Source organism: Chamaea fasciata, unplaced genomic scaffold (genome assembly GCF_029207755.1).
Source record: "Chamaea fasciata isolate MVZ Bird 193981 ecotype frontalis unplaced genomic scaffold, bChaFas1.0.hap1 SCAF_7, whole genome shotgun sequence".
In the NCBI taxonomy this organism is placed as follows: Eukaryota; Metazoa; Chordata; class Aves; order Passeriformes; family Sylviidae; genus Chamaea; species Chamaea fasciata.
The window spans coordinates 6,632,539-6,651,601 of NW_027094092.1; the positions used below are offsets into that span (position 1 = coordinate 6,632,539).

Here is a 19,063-nt window from a genome sequence, read left to right on the forward strand (position 1 = left end):
ACTGAACCCTTGTGCCTGTGAGCAAAAAGGATTTGGAATATGGAAATTCACATCACCAGGTGCTTGGACCATTGAATTTCACAGGAATGAGGGAGTTATGCTGCTGTTCTGCAGACTGCAGCCATCCTCTGCTTCCCCAGCATCCAAGTCCAAGGAAGCCCTGGAGCACCTCCATCCTCAACATGGCCACCCCCAGGAGGAGATCAACAGTTTCTCTGTACAACAGCTTCAGCCAAAATCTATCTTTCTAACACAATAGGAAACAGGAATTTTTTACCTGCACAGGATACACAGAAGGATCTCTCCTTGATGTGTGGTGACACTTTACAACAGGGATTTTATCCATTATAACTGCACATAATCATTAATATGTGTTTCTTATCTAATACACAAACATCCCTTTCCTGGAACTATTTTGCACATCTCCTCCTCCTACTGGCAATCCTGTTATGATCCTGGAGAATCATTCAGAGGAGTCTCTCATGGTCATATTCACTGAGTGCTGCGATAGTAAAGGTGACCTTGCCTTGAACTTTTGCTTTGCCCATGCGCTGTTGCTTCTTGTGACAGAACTTGCCCCAAAACCACTGCAGGTCTCCTTCTTTCTTTCTGCACTGGCTCCAGGCACATTTATCATCCTGTGGGCTCCTGAGGAGCACATTGGAGCTGGGCTTTTCTCCTCCCTCCTGGGTCCTAGAACACTATGGCCAGGAGGAGCAGAGACACTGCCAAGGTCCCATGTGGAGCGGGGGAGGAGGGGGGCTGTCAGGGGGAAAAAAGCAGCCCTGGGTGAGTTTTGGGGTGTGAGAGCAGTCTGGAGGGGTCAGGAGAGGGTCAGAGGGGCTTGGAGGGGGTCTGGGTGCCGGCAAACCCAGAGGAGAGCAGAGCCTGACAGGCCACACTCAGAGTGGGGGAGCGGCTGCTGTTTGGGAAACCAGTGGGATGTGATAGGATGGAGTGGGAATGGAGAGCGGAGTGGGAATGGAATGCTGAGATGGGGATGAGGACAGGACACGACTGGACACGACAGGGAGCAGCTCATCTGTGCTTCCTTGGGCCCAGGGCAGGTTTTGGCAATGATCCCGGTGCCCTTCCCGGAATAGGAGTTTCTTAGGACAAGCAGCCAGCTGCTCTATCAGCACTGTCAGCACTGCCAGCATTCCAGTGCCACCAGCACCACCAGCAGCCCTCTGCTGCTGGAGGGACCACGATCTCTCAGGCAAGAGAAACGAGGAATGGTAGAAACCTATTGGGAGAGGAAAGTCACTTGGAGAATGGGATATTCTTCAGGGAAGGCAATTAAGAGGAAATGGGGAGCCATTTGCAAAATATTTCATTTAGAGCTTTTGACAAAAGCTGCTTTGTCTGTAAAAAAAAAAAAAAATAAAACCCTCTGAGGAAGTAAAATTCTGATAACCAAAGATGCAATTTCTAACTCCCCCATGACAGCACCAAGCCTTGGGAAGCAGCAAAAGGACAGGGGAAATAGAGGAGCCAGCATGATAGGAGTGGGGAGTTGCTGATGATCTGGGCACTTTCTCCTTCATTTTATTGACCTGGGAGGACCCGCTTTGGGATATGGGTCCCAAAGGAGCAAGAGATGCCTGGAGGCGCCTCTGACCTGGACAGACCCCCTTTGCCTGATGCTGCCCCACTGGGAACATGTCAGTGGAATGTTTTCCTTCCTCCTTTCCTTACCTTTTTCCACCTACCCCACCTCCCTCTCCTCCAGCAGCTGCTCTCTTCCTGCCACCCTCTCCTGGTGACCGCAGTGCCCTCCCCAGCTTCCCCCTCCTCTGCCCTACGCTTCCCTTCTGCATGCCCTGCTGAACATCCCAACCCTCCCACCTCCCTCTCCCACCCCACCATTTCCACCGCCCTCCTCCCCTGCACATCTCACTCCTCCCCACTGAATCCTTCCCACTGCAGGGAGCTGCAGGGAGCTGCAGGGAGCTGCAGGGAGCTGCATGGTCCATCCCAGGATTCTCCAAGCACTGACTCCCCATCCACTCTGACCACAGCCAGGGGCCACATCCCACTGCGTGCCCAGCATCCATCCATGGAGGTGACCACTGTGTCCTCATCTCCTGCCTCACCCACTGAAGGGGACGATCTCTGTGAGACAGATGTCACCAACGTAGCCATACACATTGTGACACTGCTCATCTGCCTCTGTGGGCTGCTTGGGAATGCGGCTGTCCTCTGCCTCCTCAGCCTGAAAGGCGGTAACACTGCCATCTTTGCCCTGGCCTTTGCTGACTTCCTCTTCCTGCTCTTCACAGTCCCCTCCAGCCTCCTCTCCCTGGTGGAGGATGTGTCCTGCTCTCATATCATGCCTCAGCTGTACTTGAGTTTCCTTTTCCAGCTGTCAGTGTTCTCCTACTACTGGGCGCTCTTCCGGCTGATGTACCCCAGCAATGTTGATTATACGGATGAGCTCTTCATACTTTGCTGCCACTGTGAGCCTCCTCTGCGCCTGCGGTGGTTGCTGTACAATGTCCAATACTGGTCCTTCTTTGCTCTCTTCGCTGTCATTCCTGCAGTGACAAACCTGTGCCCATCAGACCAGCAGGAGCACTGCCGGGCAGCTCTCATCTCCATATACACAGTCATCCTGCTCTTCTTTGCTGCACCCATGGTCACTTTTCACACAGTTGACTTCATTAGTGCCAAGTGGGGCTCCAAGGAGCAGCAATCCAAGAGGCGCGACATCATTTTCTTCCTCATTTTGCTTGTTGTTCTCCTTCTCAGCTTCTGCAATATCCTTCAGCTGCTTGGCTACACCATTGTGTCTTCCCAGATTTTCTTCCTGCTCAACTGCATCCACAGCAGCATGAAACCCTTCATCTACTTCTTGGCAGGGAGGTGCTGGAGGCCCTGCTCCCTGGAGTCCCTCCAGCGCTCCCTCCAGAGGGTCTTTGATGAACAGAAAGAAGAAAAAGCTGGCCCCAGCAATGATGCTCTCATGGACACAGTGGTCTGAGCCTGGTGTGATCCCTTCCACTGCTCTGCTGAAGGACTCTGCGAGAGTGGCTGAGCATTTCCTTGAGCCACCTGATTAATGAATATCCACAGGATCCCTCTCCCTATGCTGGTTTCTTTCTGCAGGAGAAGGGAGCAGGGACATTGCTTTGGGTGATTTTAGAGGGATGCTCTGCAGGGAGCACATTGGAGCATGGCTTTTCTCCTTTCTTCTGGACCCACATGGCTCCAAGCAGAGCAGCTGGGCTCACTTCTGTTCCTCAGCTCGATTCCCCATGGAATGACCCTCATTGCCTCGGCCTCAGAGAATGAACTCCATGTTTTTTGCTATTCAGATCAGTTTCATGGTATTTTGAGAGATCTCTTGCCTGCAAAGAATGTGACACCTTAAGCCCTGGGGACACACCCAGCACGGGGTGGCTGTGATTTCCCAAATCCCTGCGGGGCTGGTGCCTCTCGAAGGCAGCAGCGAGGTTGGGATCACACGGAGCATCCTTCCCCATCTCTCCATCAGAGCCGGCCCTGCATTCCCAGCTGATGGGCAGAGACACCATGTAGGGCTACAGAGCTGGGGAGGAACAGCAACATTCCCTTATTCTTTCAGCAGGAATTTGTCACAGTCTTTCATTCCACAATTAAATTTTTCCATGTAAAGTGCAGGGTCTGTGGTGAACTCCACTGAACCCCTGTGCCTGTGACCAAAAAGAATATGGAGTATGGAAATTCACATCACCAGATGCTTGAACCCATGAATTTCACAGGCCTTAGGGGGTCATCCCCTGATTCACCAGCATCCAAGTCCAAGGAAGCCCGGGAGCACCTCCATCCTCAACATGGCCACCCTCAGGAGGAGCTGAACAGGGACACTGCACAGCAGCTTCAGCCAAAATCTATCTTGTACTGATCCTTGTCCTTTTGTAATTATCCCTAAAATTAAGTTTGCATTTATGTCTTTTGTTTGTTTCCAATGTGGTACCTCGAAACCGAAAATTTGTTGAATAACCAACATCCGGGCTTTGCTACAGAGCCTGTTCCTGGTGAACAATGTCAACAAATGGCTCATTTCTCAGTTCCCACAGGATTTCTAGCTTTTAATACTCTATGGATGTCTCTGAACTGAAAAGAAAGGCATTACAAGGTTCTACCCCAATGAGGGGACACTGATTAAGTAGAAGGAGAAGAGTCTGACCTGATTTCCTCTCGCCGCCTGGAGAACTTCCCCACAGTGGACTCACCTCACATCTCACACACACCAACTGCTGTCCCTGGGTCAGGATCTTCAAGAGGTTCCCTGGAATGGTCACTTGGGAAAGGGGAGCAAAGCCCACCGGCTGAGCCCCAGCAGCGTCTGCAGAGGGGTCTGTCCCAGGTCCTGCCACAAGCCCTGTTCTCCCTGCTGCCTCCTGTTCTCCAGGGCTCTCACCAACAGGGAACTATTTCACATCCTCTGATGGGATCAGGGCTCTGCTTCTAATCTGCTCTTGGTTTTCTCCAGGAAATGAGGAACAGAAGAGAGCCTCAGTCAGGAGACCTATGGGAAAAGCAGTTTCTCTCCATGTCAGCTTCCTCTTTCGTTTAAAAGCAATCCCAATCCCAAAATCTTGCCTTTTGAACTGCCTCAATTTTCCCCCTCTCTTTCCTTACGGGGTGGATCCTTAGGACCCTGTACTTCAAATGTGCAGATAAATTTTGATTTTTGGTTCAAATCTCATTTTGACACTTGTATACCACAATTTCAGTGGGACTTCACCTTCACCACGCAGTTTCCAAGAGGATTCATGGAATAAAATAAATTCTGTGTGTGAGCTGGAGTACAGGCACACAGCAGAGGGATGATTTAGGATTCCAGCAATGACATTTCTTCTGAGAAGAGCCAAATCAATGCTGCTCTCTTGGCTACAACTCCTAGAAAGTTAGAGGTTTCTTTGGAGTCATCTTCTACACTCCCTTGGGAGTCAGACAGCAGCCTACAGTGAATTCCAAGGAATTCCTAGAAAGCTGGAGTGAGATGATTCCTAGCCAGGCTGACGTGCTTGAAGTATCTGGGATGCTCCTGCTGGAAACTGGCACGTCTGGTGGCCCTGGGACCAGAACTGTCACCTCTCTTCCCTGCTGACACCGCGTTTGTGTCCCCAGCTATGGAATCTCACATCCCCTCAGCAGGTCAGTCCTTTTAAGGGCAAACACTTCATGATCCATGTGGGGCTGATGGGGCTCCAAGAGAGGTGGAGAGGGACTTTGGACAAGGGCATGGAGTGACAGGACAAGGGGGAATGGCTTCCCACTGAGAGAGAGTGCCTTCAGATGGGATGTTGGGAAGAAATCCTTCCGTGTGAGGGAGGGGAGACCCTGGCACAGGTTGCCCGGAGAAGCTGTGGCTGCCCCATCCCTGGAAGTGTTCCAGGCCGGGTTGGATGGGGTTTGGAGACACCTGGAACAGTGGAAGGTGTCCCTGCTGCCAAAGGGACAGTATGGGATCAGGTAAAAACAACCACAAGTGCTCCCTGGACTGAGGAGGAGGAGGAGGAGCTCTGGTGAAGGGCTGTGTGTTTGTTTAGCACAGATGGTGAAGAGCAATTTGTGATTTCCTTTGAATTGACAACTAAAATAGGCAATTGCATGCAGGGACACACCTCTGGGTCACACAGCCTTAAAAGCTAGAAGGAAGGCTGGCATCTCTCTTCTTTCTGCTTTCACAGGAGGTGGGGCAGTCCCGGCTCTCTCTCCTTTGGCGGGCCCGGGCCGGGCTATCACGGGAGTCCCGCCGGGCCACTGACTCCCGGGCCGGGAGACGGGATGAGGATGTGCCCCGGCCCGGATCGGGTTTTAGCAGCTGTAAAACGCCCTGACGCTTCTCCTGTGGCAGGGGGGAGCTGTCCCGAGGGCTGGCCGTGGGCCGGGGCCCTTTCCCCAGCAGGGGAGGGGAGCCTGCAGCCTGCAGCCGCTCCGAGCTGGGCCCGCCCTGAGTGAGCCCGAGCGGCGCGGGCAGGAGCCCTCCATCACCCCGGCTGCTCTGAGATCTGCCCGCCGGAGCTTCTTCCCCGTCCCCGCGGCTTGTGAAAATGCCCGCTGCCGCCCGCCAGAGTTCACAGGACCACCGCAGGCCTGGGCAAGCTTTACCTCCTTCCTGCCAGCAGGTGGAACTTCCAGAGCACTGCCTCTTCCCGGAGCGAGAACAAAGTGACTGAGCTTAGAGAAGACTCAGCATAACAGTCAGATGGAGAGAGTGAGAAAGGGATTTATTAGAGGAAGGATGAAGGAGTTGCCTGCTGGCTGGACTTTCTTGTTTGAGCTGTGGAAATGAACTCTATAGGTATATTGTCCTTTAGATCATGGAAAAATATGCATTTGGGGAGATGATTTGTGGATTTTTGAGCAAAGGTGTTTCTGATGGACTGAGTAATGTTGCATTAGAATCTGTGATTCTTGTGGTCCCGTGAGATGCCTGAACAGAGAGAGAGATGAGAAGCTCCTGCGGCAGTGAAAGAAGTAAGAAGACGTGTCCGTTCCTTGAGATGAAGAACCCTTTGCCTTTGAAGCTGCTTATCTCCAAAAGGTGACACCGTAGATGCCTGAGTTCCATGGCTCATGAGCAGCCTGGGAAACTGCTAAGGGGAGGAGGCCACATGGAAACAGGTTTCCCCAGGCGGCTGTTTCTGTACCCACAAGAGAACTTTTCTAGGTTGTCAGTGGGGAAAATCCCATGGTAAACAAGAGGCTCCTCTCCTAAAGAATTGATGAAAGACTGTCTTTAAATGGTGAAACTGACTGAAAATCACAGGTTTTGTCTCTATGTTGTTTGTAAGAAAGTGAACACTTGTGGGGGGAAGAGAGGGGTTTTGAAGGTTCCAAATTTTTCCCCTTCTCCTTTTTCTTTCTTTTTTCTTTTTTTTTTCCCTTAATGTGTATTAATAAACTATCTGTTTGCCTTGAGTTGAGGGCCAGGTTTGCCTTTTTCTCCAACGACCCATCTCCTAAAGGTTAAAACGAGCAGACACTAAATTCAGCGAATGTGAAACCATTACAGGATGGAAGGGGGTTCACAGCACGGGGGTCTCTAATAGCTGTGACTGCATCATCAAGGGGATTGGCAGTAATTCGGGTGGGCTCTAAGTGTTGACAAGCTGGCTGCAAGCAACTGATTGCTGTCCTTCCCTTGGGCTGTGGGAGCCTGCACTGCCACGAGAGAAATGGGAGTCCATGGCCCAGGGGTGCTCCCATGAGCCCAGGGCAGGTTTTGGCAAGGATTCTGGAGCTCCTTCCCAGAATGGGAGTTGTTTCTGACAAGCAGCCAGCTGCTTCACCAGCGCTGCCAGCACTGCCAGCATTGCAGTGCCACCAGCGCCACCAGCAGCCCTCTGCTGCTGGAGGGACAGTGACCCCTCAGGGAAGAGAAACGAGGAATGGTAGAAAAACTGTGAGGTGAGGGAAGGAAGGTGAAGAATGGGACACTGTCCTGGGAAGGAGTGTTTCTACTTAGGGGGAAATGAGAAGCCATTCCCAAATGTTATAAACAGGTGGTATGGTGATTGGCTCTCGCAAATGTTGAACGAATATTATGTGCGTTATGATGTTAAAAGAAGCTCTGTTAACATTTGGAGTGTTTCCAATATGAGTATTGTGTTCATGTTGAAAGCTGCAATGCCGATCTGGGACCACTGCGGGCAGTGGAAGGCAGGAGGAGTGCACAAGCTCCGGGAAGGCGGGACGAGGGAGGAGCTGTGTGGGAAGAGTGGGATATGTATGGATGTGGGGTTGGCTGACCAAGAGTATCTAATGCTTGTTACGGTTGTGGGCGGGGTGCGTCTGGCCGTGCCTCTGGACCCTGTTTTGTTCCTGGTCGCAGTTTAATGAACTTTTTAAAATTTTAGTGAAGGGAGGCGTCGTTTCTCACAACCAAGACCAAGACCACTTGATTTGTAGGAGAAAATTTTAAAAAAGAATAAATTAAAAAAAAAGAAGCCACAAAGAACAAAAACCAAGCTCAAAAACCCCCGAGGCTGTGCAATTCCGATGGAACCAAAGTTGTAAAACCACTCCTGAATGCCCCATGACTGCACCGAATCTTTGCAAACAGCACCAGGATAGAGCACGGGAGGAGCCAGCAGGACGGTAGTGTGGAGTTCCTGGTGAACTCTGCACTTTCTCCTTCATGTTACTGACTTGGGAGTAGCCGCTTTAGGATATGGATCCCAAAGGAGCACGAGGTACCAGGAAGCACCGCTGATCTGCACAGACCCCCTTTGCCTGCTGCTGCCCCATTGGGAACAGGTCAGTGGAATGTTTTCCCTCCTCCCTACCCCACCTCCGTCTCCTCCAGCAGCTGCTCTCTTCCTGCCACCCTCTCCCGGTGACCGCAGTGCCCTCCCCAGCTCCCCCCTCCTCTGCCCTGTGCTTCCCGTCTGGATCTTGACATTGAAATCGGCTGAAATCGACTTTCTAACACAATAGGAAGCAGGAATTTTTTACCTGCACAGGATACACAGAAGGATCTCTCCTTGATTTGTGGTGACACTTTACAACAGGGATTTTATCCATTATAACTGCACATCATCATTAATATGTGTTTCTTATCTAATACACAAACATCCCTTTCCTGGAACTATTTTGCACATCTCCTCCTCCTACTGGCAATCCTGTTATGATCCTGGAGAATCATTCAGAGGAGTCTCTCATGGTCATATTCACTGAGTGCTGCGATAGTAAAGGTGACCTTGCCTTGAACTTTTGCTTTGCCCATGCGCTGTTGCTTCTTGTGACAGAACTTGTTCCAAAACCACTGCAGGTCTCCTTCTTTCTTTCTGCACTGGCTCCAGGCACATTTATCATCCTGTGGGCTCCTGAGGAGCACATTGGAGCTGGGCTTTCCTCCTCTCTCCTGGGTCCTAGAACACTATGGCCAGGAGGAGCAGAGACACTGCCAGGGTCCCATGTGGAGCGGGGGAGGAGGGGGGCTGTCAGGGGGAAAAAAGCAGCCCTGGGTGAGTTTTGGGGTGTGAGAGCAGTCTGGAGGGGTCAGGAGAGGGTCAGAGGGGCTTGGAGGGGGTCTGGATGCCGGCAAACCCAGAGGAGAGCAGAGCCTGACAGGCCACACTCAGAGTGGGGGAGCGGCTGCTGTTTGGGAAACCAGTGGGATGTGATAGGATGGAGTGGGAATGGAGAGCGGAGTGTGAATGGAATGCTGAGATGGGGATGAGGACAGGACACGACTGGACACGACAGGGAGCAGCTCATCTGTGCTTCCTTGGGCCCAGGGCAGGTTTTGGCAATGATCCCGGTGCCCTTCCCGGAATAGGAGTTTCTTAGGACAAGCAGCCAGCTGCTCTATCAGCACTGTCAGCACTGCCAGCATTCCAGTGCCACCAGCACCACCAGCAGCCCTCTGCTGCTGGAGGGACCACGATCTCTCAGGCAAGAGAAGCGAGGAATGGTAGAAACCTATTGGGAGAGGAAAGTCACTTGGAGAATGGGATATTCTTCAGGGAAGGCAATTAAGAGGAAATGGGGAGCCATTTGCAAAATATTTCATTTAGAGCTTTTGACAAAAGCCACTTTGTCTGTAAAAAAAAAAAAAAAAAACCCTCTGAGGAAGTAAAATTCTGATAACCAAAGATGCAATTTCTAACTCCCCCATGACAGCACCAAGCCTTGGGAAGCAGCAAAAGGACAGGGGAAATAGAGGAGCCAGCATGATAGGAGTGGGGAGTTGCTGATGATCTGGGCACTTTCTCCTTCATTTTATTGACCTGGGAGGACCCGCTTTGGGATATGGGTCCCAAAGGAGCAAGAGATGCCTGGAGGCGCCTCTGACCTGGACAGACCCCCTTTGCCTGATGCTGCCCCACTGGGAACATGTCAGTGGAATGTTTTCCTTCCTCCTTTCCTTACCTTTTTCCACCTACCCCACCTCCCTCTCCTCCAGCAGCTGCTCTCTTCCTGCCACCCTCTCCTGGTGACCGCAGTGCCCTCCCCAGCTCCCCCCTCCTCTGCCCTGCGCTTCCCTTCTGCATGCCCTGCTGAACATCCCAACCCTCCCACCTCCCTCTCCCACCCCACCATTTCCACCGCCCTCCTCCCCTGCACATCTCACTCCTCCCCACTGAATCCTTCCCACTGCAGGGAGCTGCAGGGAGCTGCAGGGAGCTGCATGGTCCATCCCAGGATTCTCCAAGCACTGACTCCCCATCCACTCTGACCACAGCCAGGGGCCACATCCCACTGCGTGCCCAGCATCCATCCATGGAGGTGACCACTGTGTCCTCATCTCCTGCCTCACCCACTGAAGGGGACGATCTCTGTGAGACAGATGTCACCAACGTAGCCATACACATTGTGACACTGCTCATCTGCCTCTGTGGGCTGCTTGGGAATGCGGCTGTCCTCTGCCTCCTCAGCCTGAAAGGTGGTAACGCTGCCATCTTTGCCCTGGCCTTTGCTGACTTTCTCTTCCTACTCTTCACAGTCCCCTCCAGCCTCCTCTCCCTGGTGGAGGATGTGTCCTGCTCTCATATCATGCCCCAGCTGTACTTGAGTTTCCTTTTCCAGCTGTCAGTGTTCTCCTACTACTGGGCGCTCTTCCGGCTGATGTACCCCAGCAATGTTGATTATACGGATGAGCTCTTCATACTTTGCTGCCACTGTGAGCCTCCTCTGCGCCTGCGGTGGTTGCTGTACAATGTCCAATACTGGTCCTTCTTTGCTCTCTTCGCTGTCATTCCTGCAGTGACAAACCTGTGCCCATCAGACCAGCAGGAGCACTGCCGGGCAGCTCTCATCTCCATATACACAGTCATCCTGCTCTTCTTTGCTGCACCCATGGTCACTTTTCACACAGTTGACTTCATTTGTGCCAAGTGGGGCTCCAAGGAGCAGCAATTCAAGAGGCGCGACATCATTTTCTTCCTCATTTTGCTTGTTGTTCTCCTTCTCAGCTTCTGCAATATCCTTCAGCTGCTTGGCTACACCATTGTGTCTTCCCAGATTTTCTTCCTGCTCAACTGCATCCACAGCAGCATGAAACCCTTCATCTACTTCTTGGCAGGGAGGTGCTGGAGGCCCTGCTCCCTGGAGTCCCTCCAGCGCTCCCTCCAGAGGGTCTTTGATGAACAGAAAGAAGAAAAAGCTGGCCCCAGCAATGATGCTCTCATGGACACAGTGGTCTGAGCCTGGTGATCCCTTCCACTGCTCTGCTGAAGGACTCTGCGAGAGTGGCTGAGCATTTCCTTGAGCCACCTGATTAATGAATATCCACAGGATCCCTCTCCCTATGCTGGTTTCTTTCTGCAGGAGAAGGGAGCAGGGACATTGCTTTGGGTGATTTTAGAGGGATGCTCTGCAGGGAGCACATTGGAGCATGGCTTTTCTCCTGGACCCACATGGCTCCAAGCAGAGCAGCTGGGCTCACTTCTCTTCCTCAGCTCGATTCCCCATGGAATGACCCTCATTGCCTCGGCCTCAGAGAATGAACTCCATGTTTTTTGCTATTCAGATCAGTTTCATGGTATTTTGAGAGATCTCTTGCCTGCAAAGAATGTGACACCTTAAGCCCTGGGGACACCCCCAGCACGGGGTGCCTGTGATTTCCCAAATCCCTGCGGGGCTGGTGCCTCTCGAAGGCAGCAGCGAGGTTGGGATCACACGGAGCATCCTTCCCCATCTCTCCATCAGAGCCGGCCCTGCATTCCCAGCTGATGGGCAGAGACACCATGTAGGGCTACAGAGCTGGGGAGGAACAGCAACATTCCCTTATTCTTTCAGCAGGAATTTGTCACAGTCTTTCATTCCACAATTAAATTTTTCCATGTAAAGTGCAGGGTCTGTGGTGAACTCCACTGAACCCCTGTGCCTGTGACCAAAAAGAATATGGAGTATGGAAATTCACATCACCAGATGCTTGAACCCATGAATTTCACAGGCCTTAGGGGGTCATCCCCTGATTCACCAGCATCGAAGCCCAAGGAAGCCCGGGAGCACCTCCATCCTCAACATGGCCACCCTCAGGAGGAGCTGAACAGGGACACTGCACAGCAGCTTCAGCCAAAATCTATCTTGTACTGATCCTTGTCCTTTTGTAATTATCCCTAAAATTAAGTTTGCATTTATGTCTTTTGTTTGTTTCCAATGTGGTACCTCGAAACCGAAAATTTGTTGAATAACCAACATCCGGGCTTTGCTACAGAGCCTGTTCCTGGTGAACAATGTCAACAAATGGCTCATCCAGCAATGACATTTCTTCTGAGAAGAGCCAAATCAATGCTGCTCTCTTGGCTACAACTCCTAGAAAGTTAGAGGTTTCTTTGGAGTCATCTTCTACACTCCCTTGGGAGTCAGACAGCAGCCTACAGTGAATTCCAAGGAATTCCTAGAAAGCTGGAGTGAGATGATTCCTAGCCAGGCTGACGTGCTTGAAGTATCTGGGATGCTCCTGCTGGAAACTGGCACGTCTGGTGGCCCTGGGACGAGAACTGTCACCTCTCTTCCCTGCTGACACCGCGTTTGTATCCCCAGCTATGGAATCTCACATCCCCTCAGCATGTATGGATGTGGGGTTGGCTGACCAAGAGTATCTAATGCCTGTTACTGTTTTGGGCAGGGTGCGTCTGGCCTTGCCTCCGGACCTTGTTTTGTTCCTGGCTGTTGTTTAATAAACTTTTTAAAATTTCACGAAGCAGGGCGTTGTTTCTCAAAAAAAAGGAAAACACCACTTGATCTGCAGGGGAATTTAAAAAAAAAAAATTAAAATGAAAAAAATAAATCAAGCTCAATAATCCTGAGGCTGTGCAATTCCGATGGAACCAAAGTTGTAAAACCACTCCTGAATGCCCCATGACTGCACCGAATCTTTGCAAACAGCACCAGGATAGAGCACGGGAGGAGCCAGCAGGACGGTAGTGGGGAGTTCCTGGTGAATTCTGCACTTTCTCCTTCATGTTACTGACCTGGCAGGAGCCGCTTTAGGATATGGATCCCAAAGGAGCACGAGGTACCAGGAAGCGCCGCTGATCTGCACAGATCCCCTTTGCCTGCTGCTGCCCCATTGGGAACAGGTCAGTGGAATGTTTTCCCCCCTCCCTACCCCACCTCCCTCTCCTCCAGCAGCTGCTCTCTTCCTGCCACCCTCTCCCGGTGACCGCAGTGCCCTCCCCAGCTCCCCCCTCCTCTGCCCTGTGCATCCCGTCTGCATCTTCACATTGAAATCGCCTGAAATCAACTTTCTAACCCATTGGGAAGCATTACGAAGCAGGAATTCTTTACCTGCACAGGAGAACACAGAAGGATCTCTCCTTGAACTGTGTGTGTGGTGACACTTTACAAAAGGGATTTTATACATTATAACTGCACATCATCATTAATATGTGTTTCCTATCTAATACACAAACATCCCTTTCCTGGACACATTTCCCATGTGTCCTCCTCCTACTGGAAATCCTGTTATGATCCTGGAGAATCATTCAGTGGAGTCTCTCATGGTCATATTCACTGAGTGCTGCGATAGTAAAGGTGACCTTGCCTTGAACTTTTGCTTTGGCCATGTGCTGTTGCCTGTTGTTACAGAACTTGCCCCAAAACCACTGCAGGTCTCCTTCTTTCTTTCTGCACTGGCTCCAGGCACATTTATCATCCTGTGTGCTCCTGAGGAGCACATTGGAGCTGGGCTTTCCTCCTCCCTCCTGGGTCCTAGAACACTATGGCCAGGAGGAGCAGAGACACTGCCAAGGTCCCATGTGGAGCGGGGAAGGAGGGGTCTGTCAGGGGGGAAAAAGCATCGCTGGGTGGGTTCTGGGGTGTGAGAACAGTCTGGAGGGGTTAGGAGAGGGTCAGAGGGGCTTGGAGGGGTTCTGGGTGCCGGCAAACCCAGAGGAGAGCAGAGCCTGACAGGCCACACTCAGAGTGGGGGAGCGGCTGCTCTGTGGGAAACCTGTGGGATGTAATAGGATGGAGTGAGGATTGAGTGCCGAGATGGGACAGGGAAGGGGAAGGGGAAGGGGAAGGGGAAGGGGGAGGGGGAGGGGGAGGGGGAGGGGGAGGGAAGGGAAGGGAAGGGAAGGGAAGGGAAGGGAAGGGAAGGGAAGGGAAGGGAAGGGAAGGGAAGGGAAGGGAAGGGAAGGGAAGGGAAGGGAAGGGAAGGGAAGGGAAGGGAAGGGAAGGGAAGGGAAGGGAAGGGAAGGGAAGGGAAGGGAAGGGAAGGGAAGGGAAGGGAAGGGAAAGGGCAGGGAAGGGAAGGGAAAGGGCAGGGCAAGGCAAGGCAAGGCAAGGCAAGGCAAGGCAAGGCAAGGCAAGGCAAGGCAACAGCTCATCTGTGCTTCCTTGGGCCCACGGCAGGTTTTGGCAATGATCCTGGAGCCCTTCCCAGAATGGGAGTTACTTCTGGGAAGCAGCCAGCTGCTCTATCAGCACTGTCAGCACTGCCAGCATTCCAGTGCCACCAGCACCACCAGCCGCCCTCTGCTGCTGGAGGGACCATGATCTCTCAGGGAAGAGAAATGAGGAATGTTAGAAACCTGTCAGGAGAGGGAAGGCAGCTGGAGAATGGCATATTCTGCAGGGAATGCTTCTAAATGCTTCTAAACAGGGAGAAATGAAAAGCCATTTGCAAAATATTTCATTTGGAGCTTTTGACAAAAGGCACTTACTCTGTAGAGGAGAAAAAAAAACCAAAAAACTCTAAGGAAGTGAAATTCTGAGGTAGCCAAAGATGCAATTTCCGACTCGCTCGTGACTGCACCGAGCCTTGGGAAGCAGCAACAGCAAAGGGTACAGAGAGGAGCCAGAGGCACAGGAGTGGGGAGTTTCTGATGATCTGGGCACTTTCTCCTTCATGTTACTGACCTGGGAGGATCCACCTTAGGATATTGATCCCAAAGGAGCACAACATACCAGGAAGCACCACTGACCTGCACAGACCCCCTTTGCCTGCTGCTGCCCCACTGGGAACAGGTCAGTGGAATGTTTTCCCTCCTCCCTTCCCCACCTCCCTCTCCTCCAGCAGCTGCTCTCTTCCTGCCACCCTCTCCCGGTGACCACAGTGCCCTCCCCAGCTCCCCCCTCCTCTGCCCTACGCTTCCCTTCTGCATGCCCTGCTGAACATCCCAACCCTCCCACCTCCCTCTCCCACCCCACCATTTCCACCACCCTCCTCCCCTGCACATCTCACTCCTCCCCACTGAATCCTTCCCCCTGCAGGGAGCTTCAGAGGAGCCGCATGGTCCATCCTGGGATTCTCCAAGCACTGACTCCCCATCCACTCTGACCACAGCCAGGGGCCACATCCCACTGCCTGCCCAGCATCCATCCATGGAGGTGACCACTGTGTCCCCATCTTCTGCCTCAGCCACTGAAGTGGACAGTCTCTGTGAGACAGATATGACCAACGTAGCCATACACATTGTGACACTGCTCATCTGCCTCTGTGGGCTGGTTGGGAATGGGGCTGTCCTCCATCTCCTCAGCCTCAAAGTTCCTAACATTGGCATTTTTGACCTGGCCTTTGCTGACTTCCTCTTTCTGCTCTTCACAGTCCCCTCCTCTCTCCTCTTCCTGGTGGAGGATGTGTCCTGCTCTCATATCATCCCCCTGCTGTACTTGAGTTTCCTTTTCCAGCTGTCAGTGGTCTCCTACTACTGGGCAATGTTCCGGATGATGTACATCAGCGATGTTGGTTATTTGGAGATGCTCTGCATGTTCTGCTGCCACTGCGACCTTCCCGAGCGCCTGTTGTGGTTGGTGGACAGTGTCCAGTACTGGGCCTTCTTTGCTCTATTCACTGTCATTCCTGCATTGACAAACCTGTGCCCGTCAGACCAGCAAGAGCACTGCCGGGCAGCTCTTATCTCCATGTACACTGTCATCCTGCTCCTCTTTGCTGCACCCGTGGTCATTTTTCACACAATCGACTTCATCCAGGCCAAGTGGGGCTCCAAGAACCAGCAACCCAAGAGGCGCGACATCGTTATCTTCCTCATTGTGCTCTTCATTCTGATTCTCAGCCTCTGCAATTTCCTGCAGCAGCTTGGCTACACAGTTGTGTCCTCCGAGGTTTTGTTCCTGCTCAACCGCATCCACAGCAGCATCAAACCCTTCATCTACTTCTTGGCAGGAGGGTTCCAGAGGCCCTGCTCCCTGGGGTCCCTCCAACTCTCCCTCCAGAGGGTCTTTGATGAGCAGAAACTAAAAACTGAGAGCAGCAATGATACCCCCATGGACACAGGAGTCTGAGCCTGGTGATCCCTTCTACTGCTCTGCTGAAGGACCCTGAGAGAGTGGCTGAGGGTTTCCTTGAGCCACCTGATTAATAAATATCCACAGGATCCCCCTCCCTGTGGTGGTTTACTCCTCCAGGAGAAGGGAGCAGGGGCAGTGCCTTGGGTGATTTTTGAGGGATGCTCTGCAGGGAGCACATTGGAGCATGGCTTTCCTCCTCCCTCCTGGATCCACATGGCTCCAAGCAGAGCAGCTGGGATTATTTCTGTTCCCAGCTCGATTCCCCATGGAATGACCCTCATTGCCTCAGCCCCACGGAATGAAATTCATGTCCTTTGGCTATGCAGGTGAGTTTCATAGTGTTTTGAGGCATGTCTTGTCTGCAAAGGATGTGACAGCTTATGTCCCGGGGACACACCCAGCACAGGGAGGCTGTGATTTCCCAAATCCCTTTGGGGCTGGTGCCTCTGAATGGCAGGCAGGGGATTTGGGATCACACGGAGCATCCTTCCCCTTCTGTCTGGCAGAGCCGGCTCTGCATTTCCAGCTGATGGGAAGAGACACCAGGTAGGGCTGCAGAGCTGGGGAGGAACAGCAACATTCCCTTATTCTTTTAGTGGGAATTTGTCACATTCTTTAATTCCAGGATTAAATCATTCTGAGTAAAGTGCAGGGTCAATGGTGAACTCCACTGAACCCTTGTGCCTGTGACCTAAAAGAATATGGAATATGGAAATTGACATTAGCAGATGCTTGGACCGTTGAATTTCACAGGAATGAGGGGGTTATGCTGCTGTTCTGCAGAATGGGGCCATCCTCTGGTTCCATGGAACCTCTTGGTTATGGGCAGGTTGCGTCTGGCCGTGCCTCTGGACCTTGTTTTGTTCATGGTTGTAGTTTAATAAACTTTTTAAAATTTTTGAGGAGTGAGGTGTCATTTGTGACAACAAACACCACATGATTTGTAGGGGGAAAAAAATCAAGCTCAATAACCCCGAGGCTGTGGAAGTCTGGCTGCCCTATGACCACCCCAAGTCCTTGAAAAAAATACCAGGATAGGGCATGGGAGGAGTCAGAGGGACAGGACTGCTCTGAATGTATTGATTCCTCCCACTGCACTCCTGAGGGACCCTGGGACAGTGGCTGAGGGATTCCTTAAGTCACCAGATAAATTAATCTCTGAAGTGTCCCCCTCCCTGTGCTGGTGTGTCCCCTCCCCTTTTCCAGGCCGCTCTGAGATCTAAGGAAGGCTCCTCAGGCCTCAGCCTTGTGGAGCAGCCCCTGGGCTCAGCTCCTCTGCCTCTGGTCACAAACACCCTCTGCTCCCAGGAACTGCTGCTGTCCAGCCACCTCTGGGGTTTTATCAACACCCTTGGAAATTATTTTACTTCCCTGAATGGCACAAATCCTTGTTCTCACATTTCCAAAGAAAGTTGCCGGTAGGAAGTGTGGCCAGGGTGAAACGTTGTTGTGAGTGAAGGCCATGGCTTGGGGCCCTGTGGACAGCGCTCCAAAAGGAGACCCTTGGAGCTCTCCTGGGCCCCAGCAGGGCTGAGCAGAACCTCCCTCGGAATGGGGCCTCTCTGAGCTGGGATCTCTCCCATTTGTTGAGAAACCCGGAATGAAGATGAATCCTGGAAGCTCCACCCTTTGCCTGGTGAGGAGATGCAAAGGCACCTGGAGTGAGCACTGTGCTGCCTCCAAGGGGAATTTCTCACAGGCACCTTGCACTGCCTCTATGTCTGTGTCCACACATATGTCATATTTCTGGTTTGATTGACTGGAATTTTTGTGTGTGTATGTGATTTGTTTTCCTTGCTGTCCTTATCTGGTCAGTGTCAGAGTGGACCTGGCCAATGAACTCGGTTGTGCTGTCTCTTAATATCAGACGTGGTTTTTACAGATCCTCTTGGTGGTGATTTTTTTCAGCGATCTCAAATACTCTTCTGGAACAAACACTCTCGAGGTGTAATCCCGGAGGAGAAGGGAGGAGCGACACTTGGGAGGGATGCTCTGAGGGGAGCACACGGGAGCAGGGCTTTCCTTCTCCCTCTCGGCTCCTGGAACGCTCTGGTCGGGAGGAGCAGGGACACCGCCAGGGTCCCGGGTGGAGCGGGGCTGTCGGGGTGGAAGGTGGCCCGGGGCGGGTCTGGGGTGTCCGAGGAGGTCAGGAAGGGTCAGGATGGATCAGAAAGGGTCAGGAGAAGGTCAGAGGGGTCGGGATGCCGGCAATCCCAACTCGCCCCACGGGAGGGCAGCAGAGCCCCACAGAAGAGCTGGGAGCAGCGGAGCGCCGGCCGGGAAAGCTGCGGGATGGGAGAGGATGGGGTGAGGATGGAGAACGGGGAGGGGGAGCAGGGGTGGGGATGGGATGGGAACAGGAAGCAGGAAAGGGGAGCTGGGATGAGGATGGGGTTGGGATAGAGGGAGGAAGATCAGCTGAGCGTCCCTGGGCCCAGGGCAGGTTTTGGCAATGATCACGGAGCTCTTCACAGAATGTGAAATGCTTCTGAGAAGAGCCCAGCTGTTTCGTCAGCGCTGCCGGCACTGCCAGCATTCCAGTGTCACCGGCACCACCAGCAGCCCTCTGCTGCTGATGGGACCATGATCTCTCAGGGAAAAGAAATGAGGAATGGTAGCGGCCTGTTGGGAGAGGGAAGGCAGTTGGAGAAGGGGAGACACTCTGCAGGGAAGTGGAGTGTTTCTAATCAGGAAGAAATGAGCAGCCAATTGCAAAACTGTGTATGTGGAGCATCTGGCAAAAGTAACTTCCTTAGTGGACAAAAAAACTAAAAAAAATCATGGCAAGTGACTCTGTAGAAGTGGAGCTCTGACGTAACCAAAGATGCAATTTCCGACTCCTCTGTGACTCAACCAAGCC

At 52.4% G+C, this 19,063-nt stretch overlaps 3 protein-coding genes across 5 annotated transcripts; all 3 read left to right on the top strand.

Annotated features, from left to right (window-relative positions):
- Positions 1 to 1,600: 1,600 nt before the first annotated feature.
- LOC136292069 (mas-related G-protein coupled receptor member X1-like) lies at positions 1,601 to 6,915 on the top strand. 2 transcript variants are annotated; one of them, XR_010721830.1, is made up of 2 exons: positions 1,601 to 5,145; positions 5,682 to 6,915. XR_010721830.1 is itself a non-coding variant. In XM_066187315.1 (1 exon), the coding sequence occupies exon 1, from the start codon at positions 1,601 to 1,603 to the stop codon at positions 2,981 to 2,983; it is 1,383 nt and encodes a 460-aa protein (XP_066043412.1). In that variant the 3' UTR covers positions 2,984 to 6,915. The 2 variants fall into 2 exon arrangements, 1 of the variants encoding a protein (XP_066043412.1); XM_066187315.1 differs by having other exon boundaries at positions 1,601 to 6,915.
- Positions 6,916 to 6,990: 75 nt separating this feature from the next.
- Positions 6,991 to 11,145, top strand: LOC136292072 (mas-related G-protein coupled receptor member X1-like). The gene is made up of 2 exons (XM_066187317.1): positions 6,991 to 8,253; positions 10,112 to 11,145. Exon 2 carries the CDS (start codon positions 10,222 to 10,224, stop codon positions 11,143 to 11,145), a length of 924 nt encoding a protein of 307 aa, XP_066043414.1. The 5' UTR covers positions 6,991 to 8,253; positions 10,112 to 10,221.
- Positions 11,146 to 12,942: 1,797 nt separating this feature from the next.
- LOC136292073 (mas-related G-protein coupled receptor member H-like) lies at positions 12,943 to 17,108 on the top strand. 2 transcript variants are annotated; one of them, XM_066187318.1, is made up of 3 exons: positions 12,943 to 13,028; positions 14,305 to 14,919; positions 15,166 to 17,108. In XM_066187318.1, exon 3 carries the CDS (start codon positions 15,277 to 15,279, stop codon positions 16,195 to 16,197), a length of 921 nt encoding a protein of 306 aa, XP_066043415.1. In that variant the 5' UTR covers positions 12,943 to 13,028; positions 14,305 to 14,919; positions 15,166 to 15,276; the 3' UTR covers positions 16,198 to 17,108. The 2 variants fall into 2 exon arrangements, with proteins under 2 accessions (XP_066043415.1, XP_066043416.1); XM_066187319.1 differs by lacking the exon at positions 14,305 to 14,919 and having other exon boundaries at positions 12,956 to 13,028.
- The last annotated feature ends 1,955 nt before the right edge of the window (positions 17,109 to 19,063 follow it).

What these genes read in the sequence shown, in the direction of transcription:
- LOC136292069 (XM_066187315.1), top strand. Translation starts at nt 1,601, where the DNA reads ATGCCTGGAGGCGCCTCTGACCTGGACAGACCCCCTTTGCCTGATGCT.
- LOC136292072 (XM_066187317.1), top strand. Translation starts at nt 10,222, where the DNA reads ATGGAGGTGACCACTGTGTCCTCATCTCCTGCCTCACCCACTGAAGGG.
- LOC136292073 (XM_066187318.1), top strand. Translation starts at nt 15,277, where the DNA reads ATGGAGGTGACCACTGTGTCCCCATCTTCTGCCTCAGCCACTGAAGTG.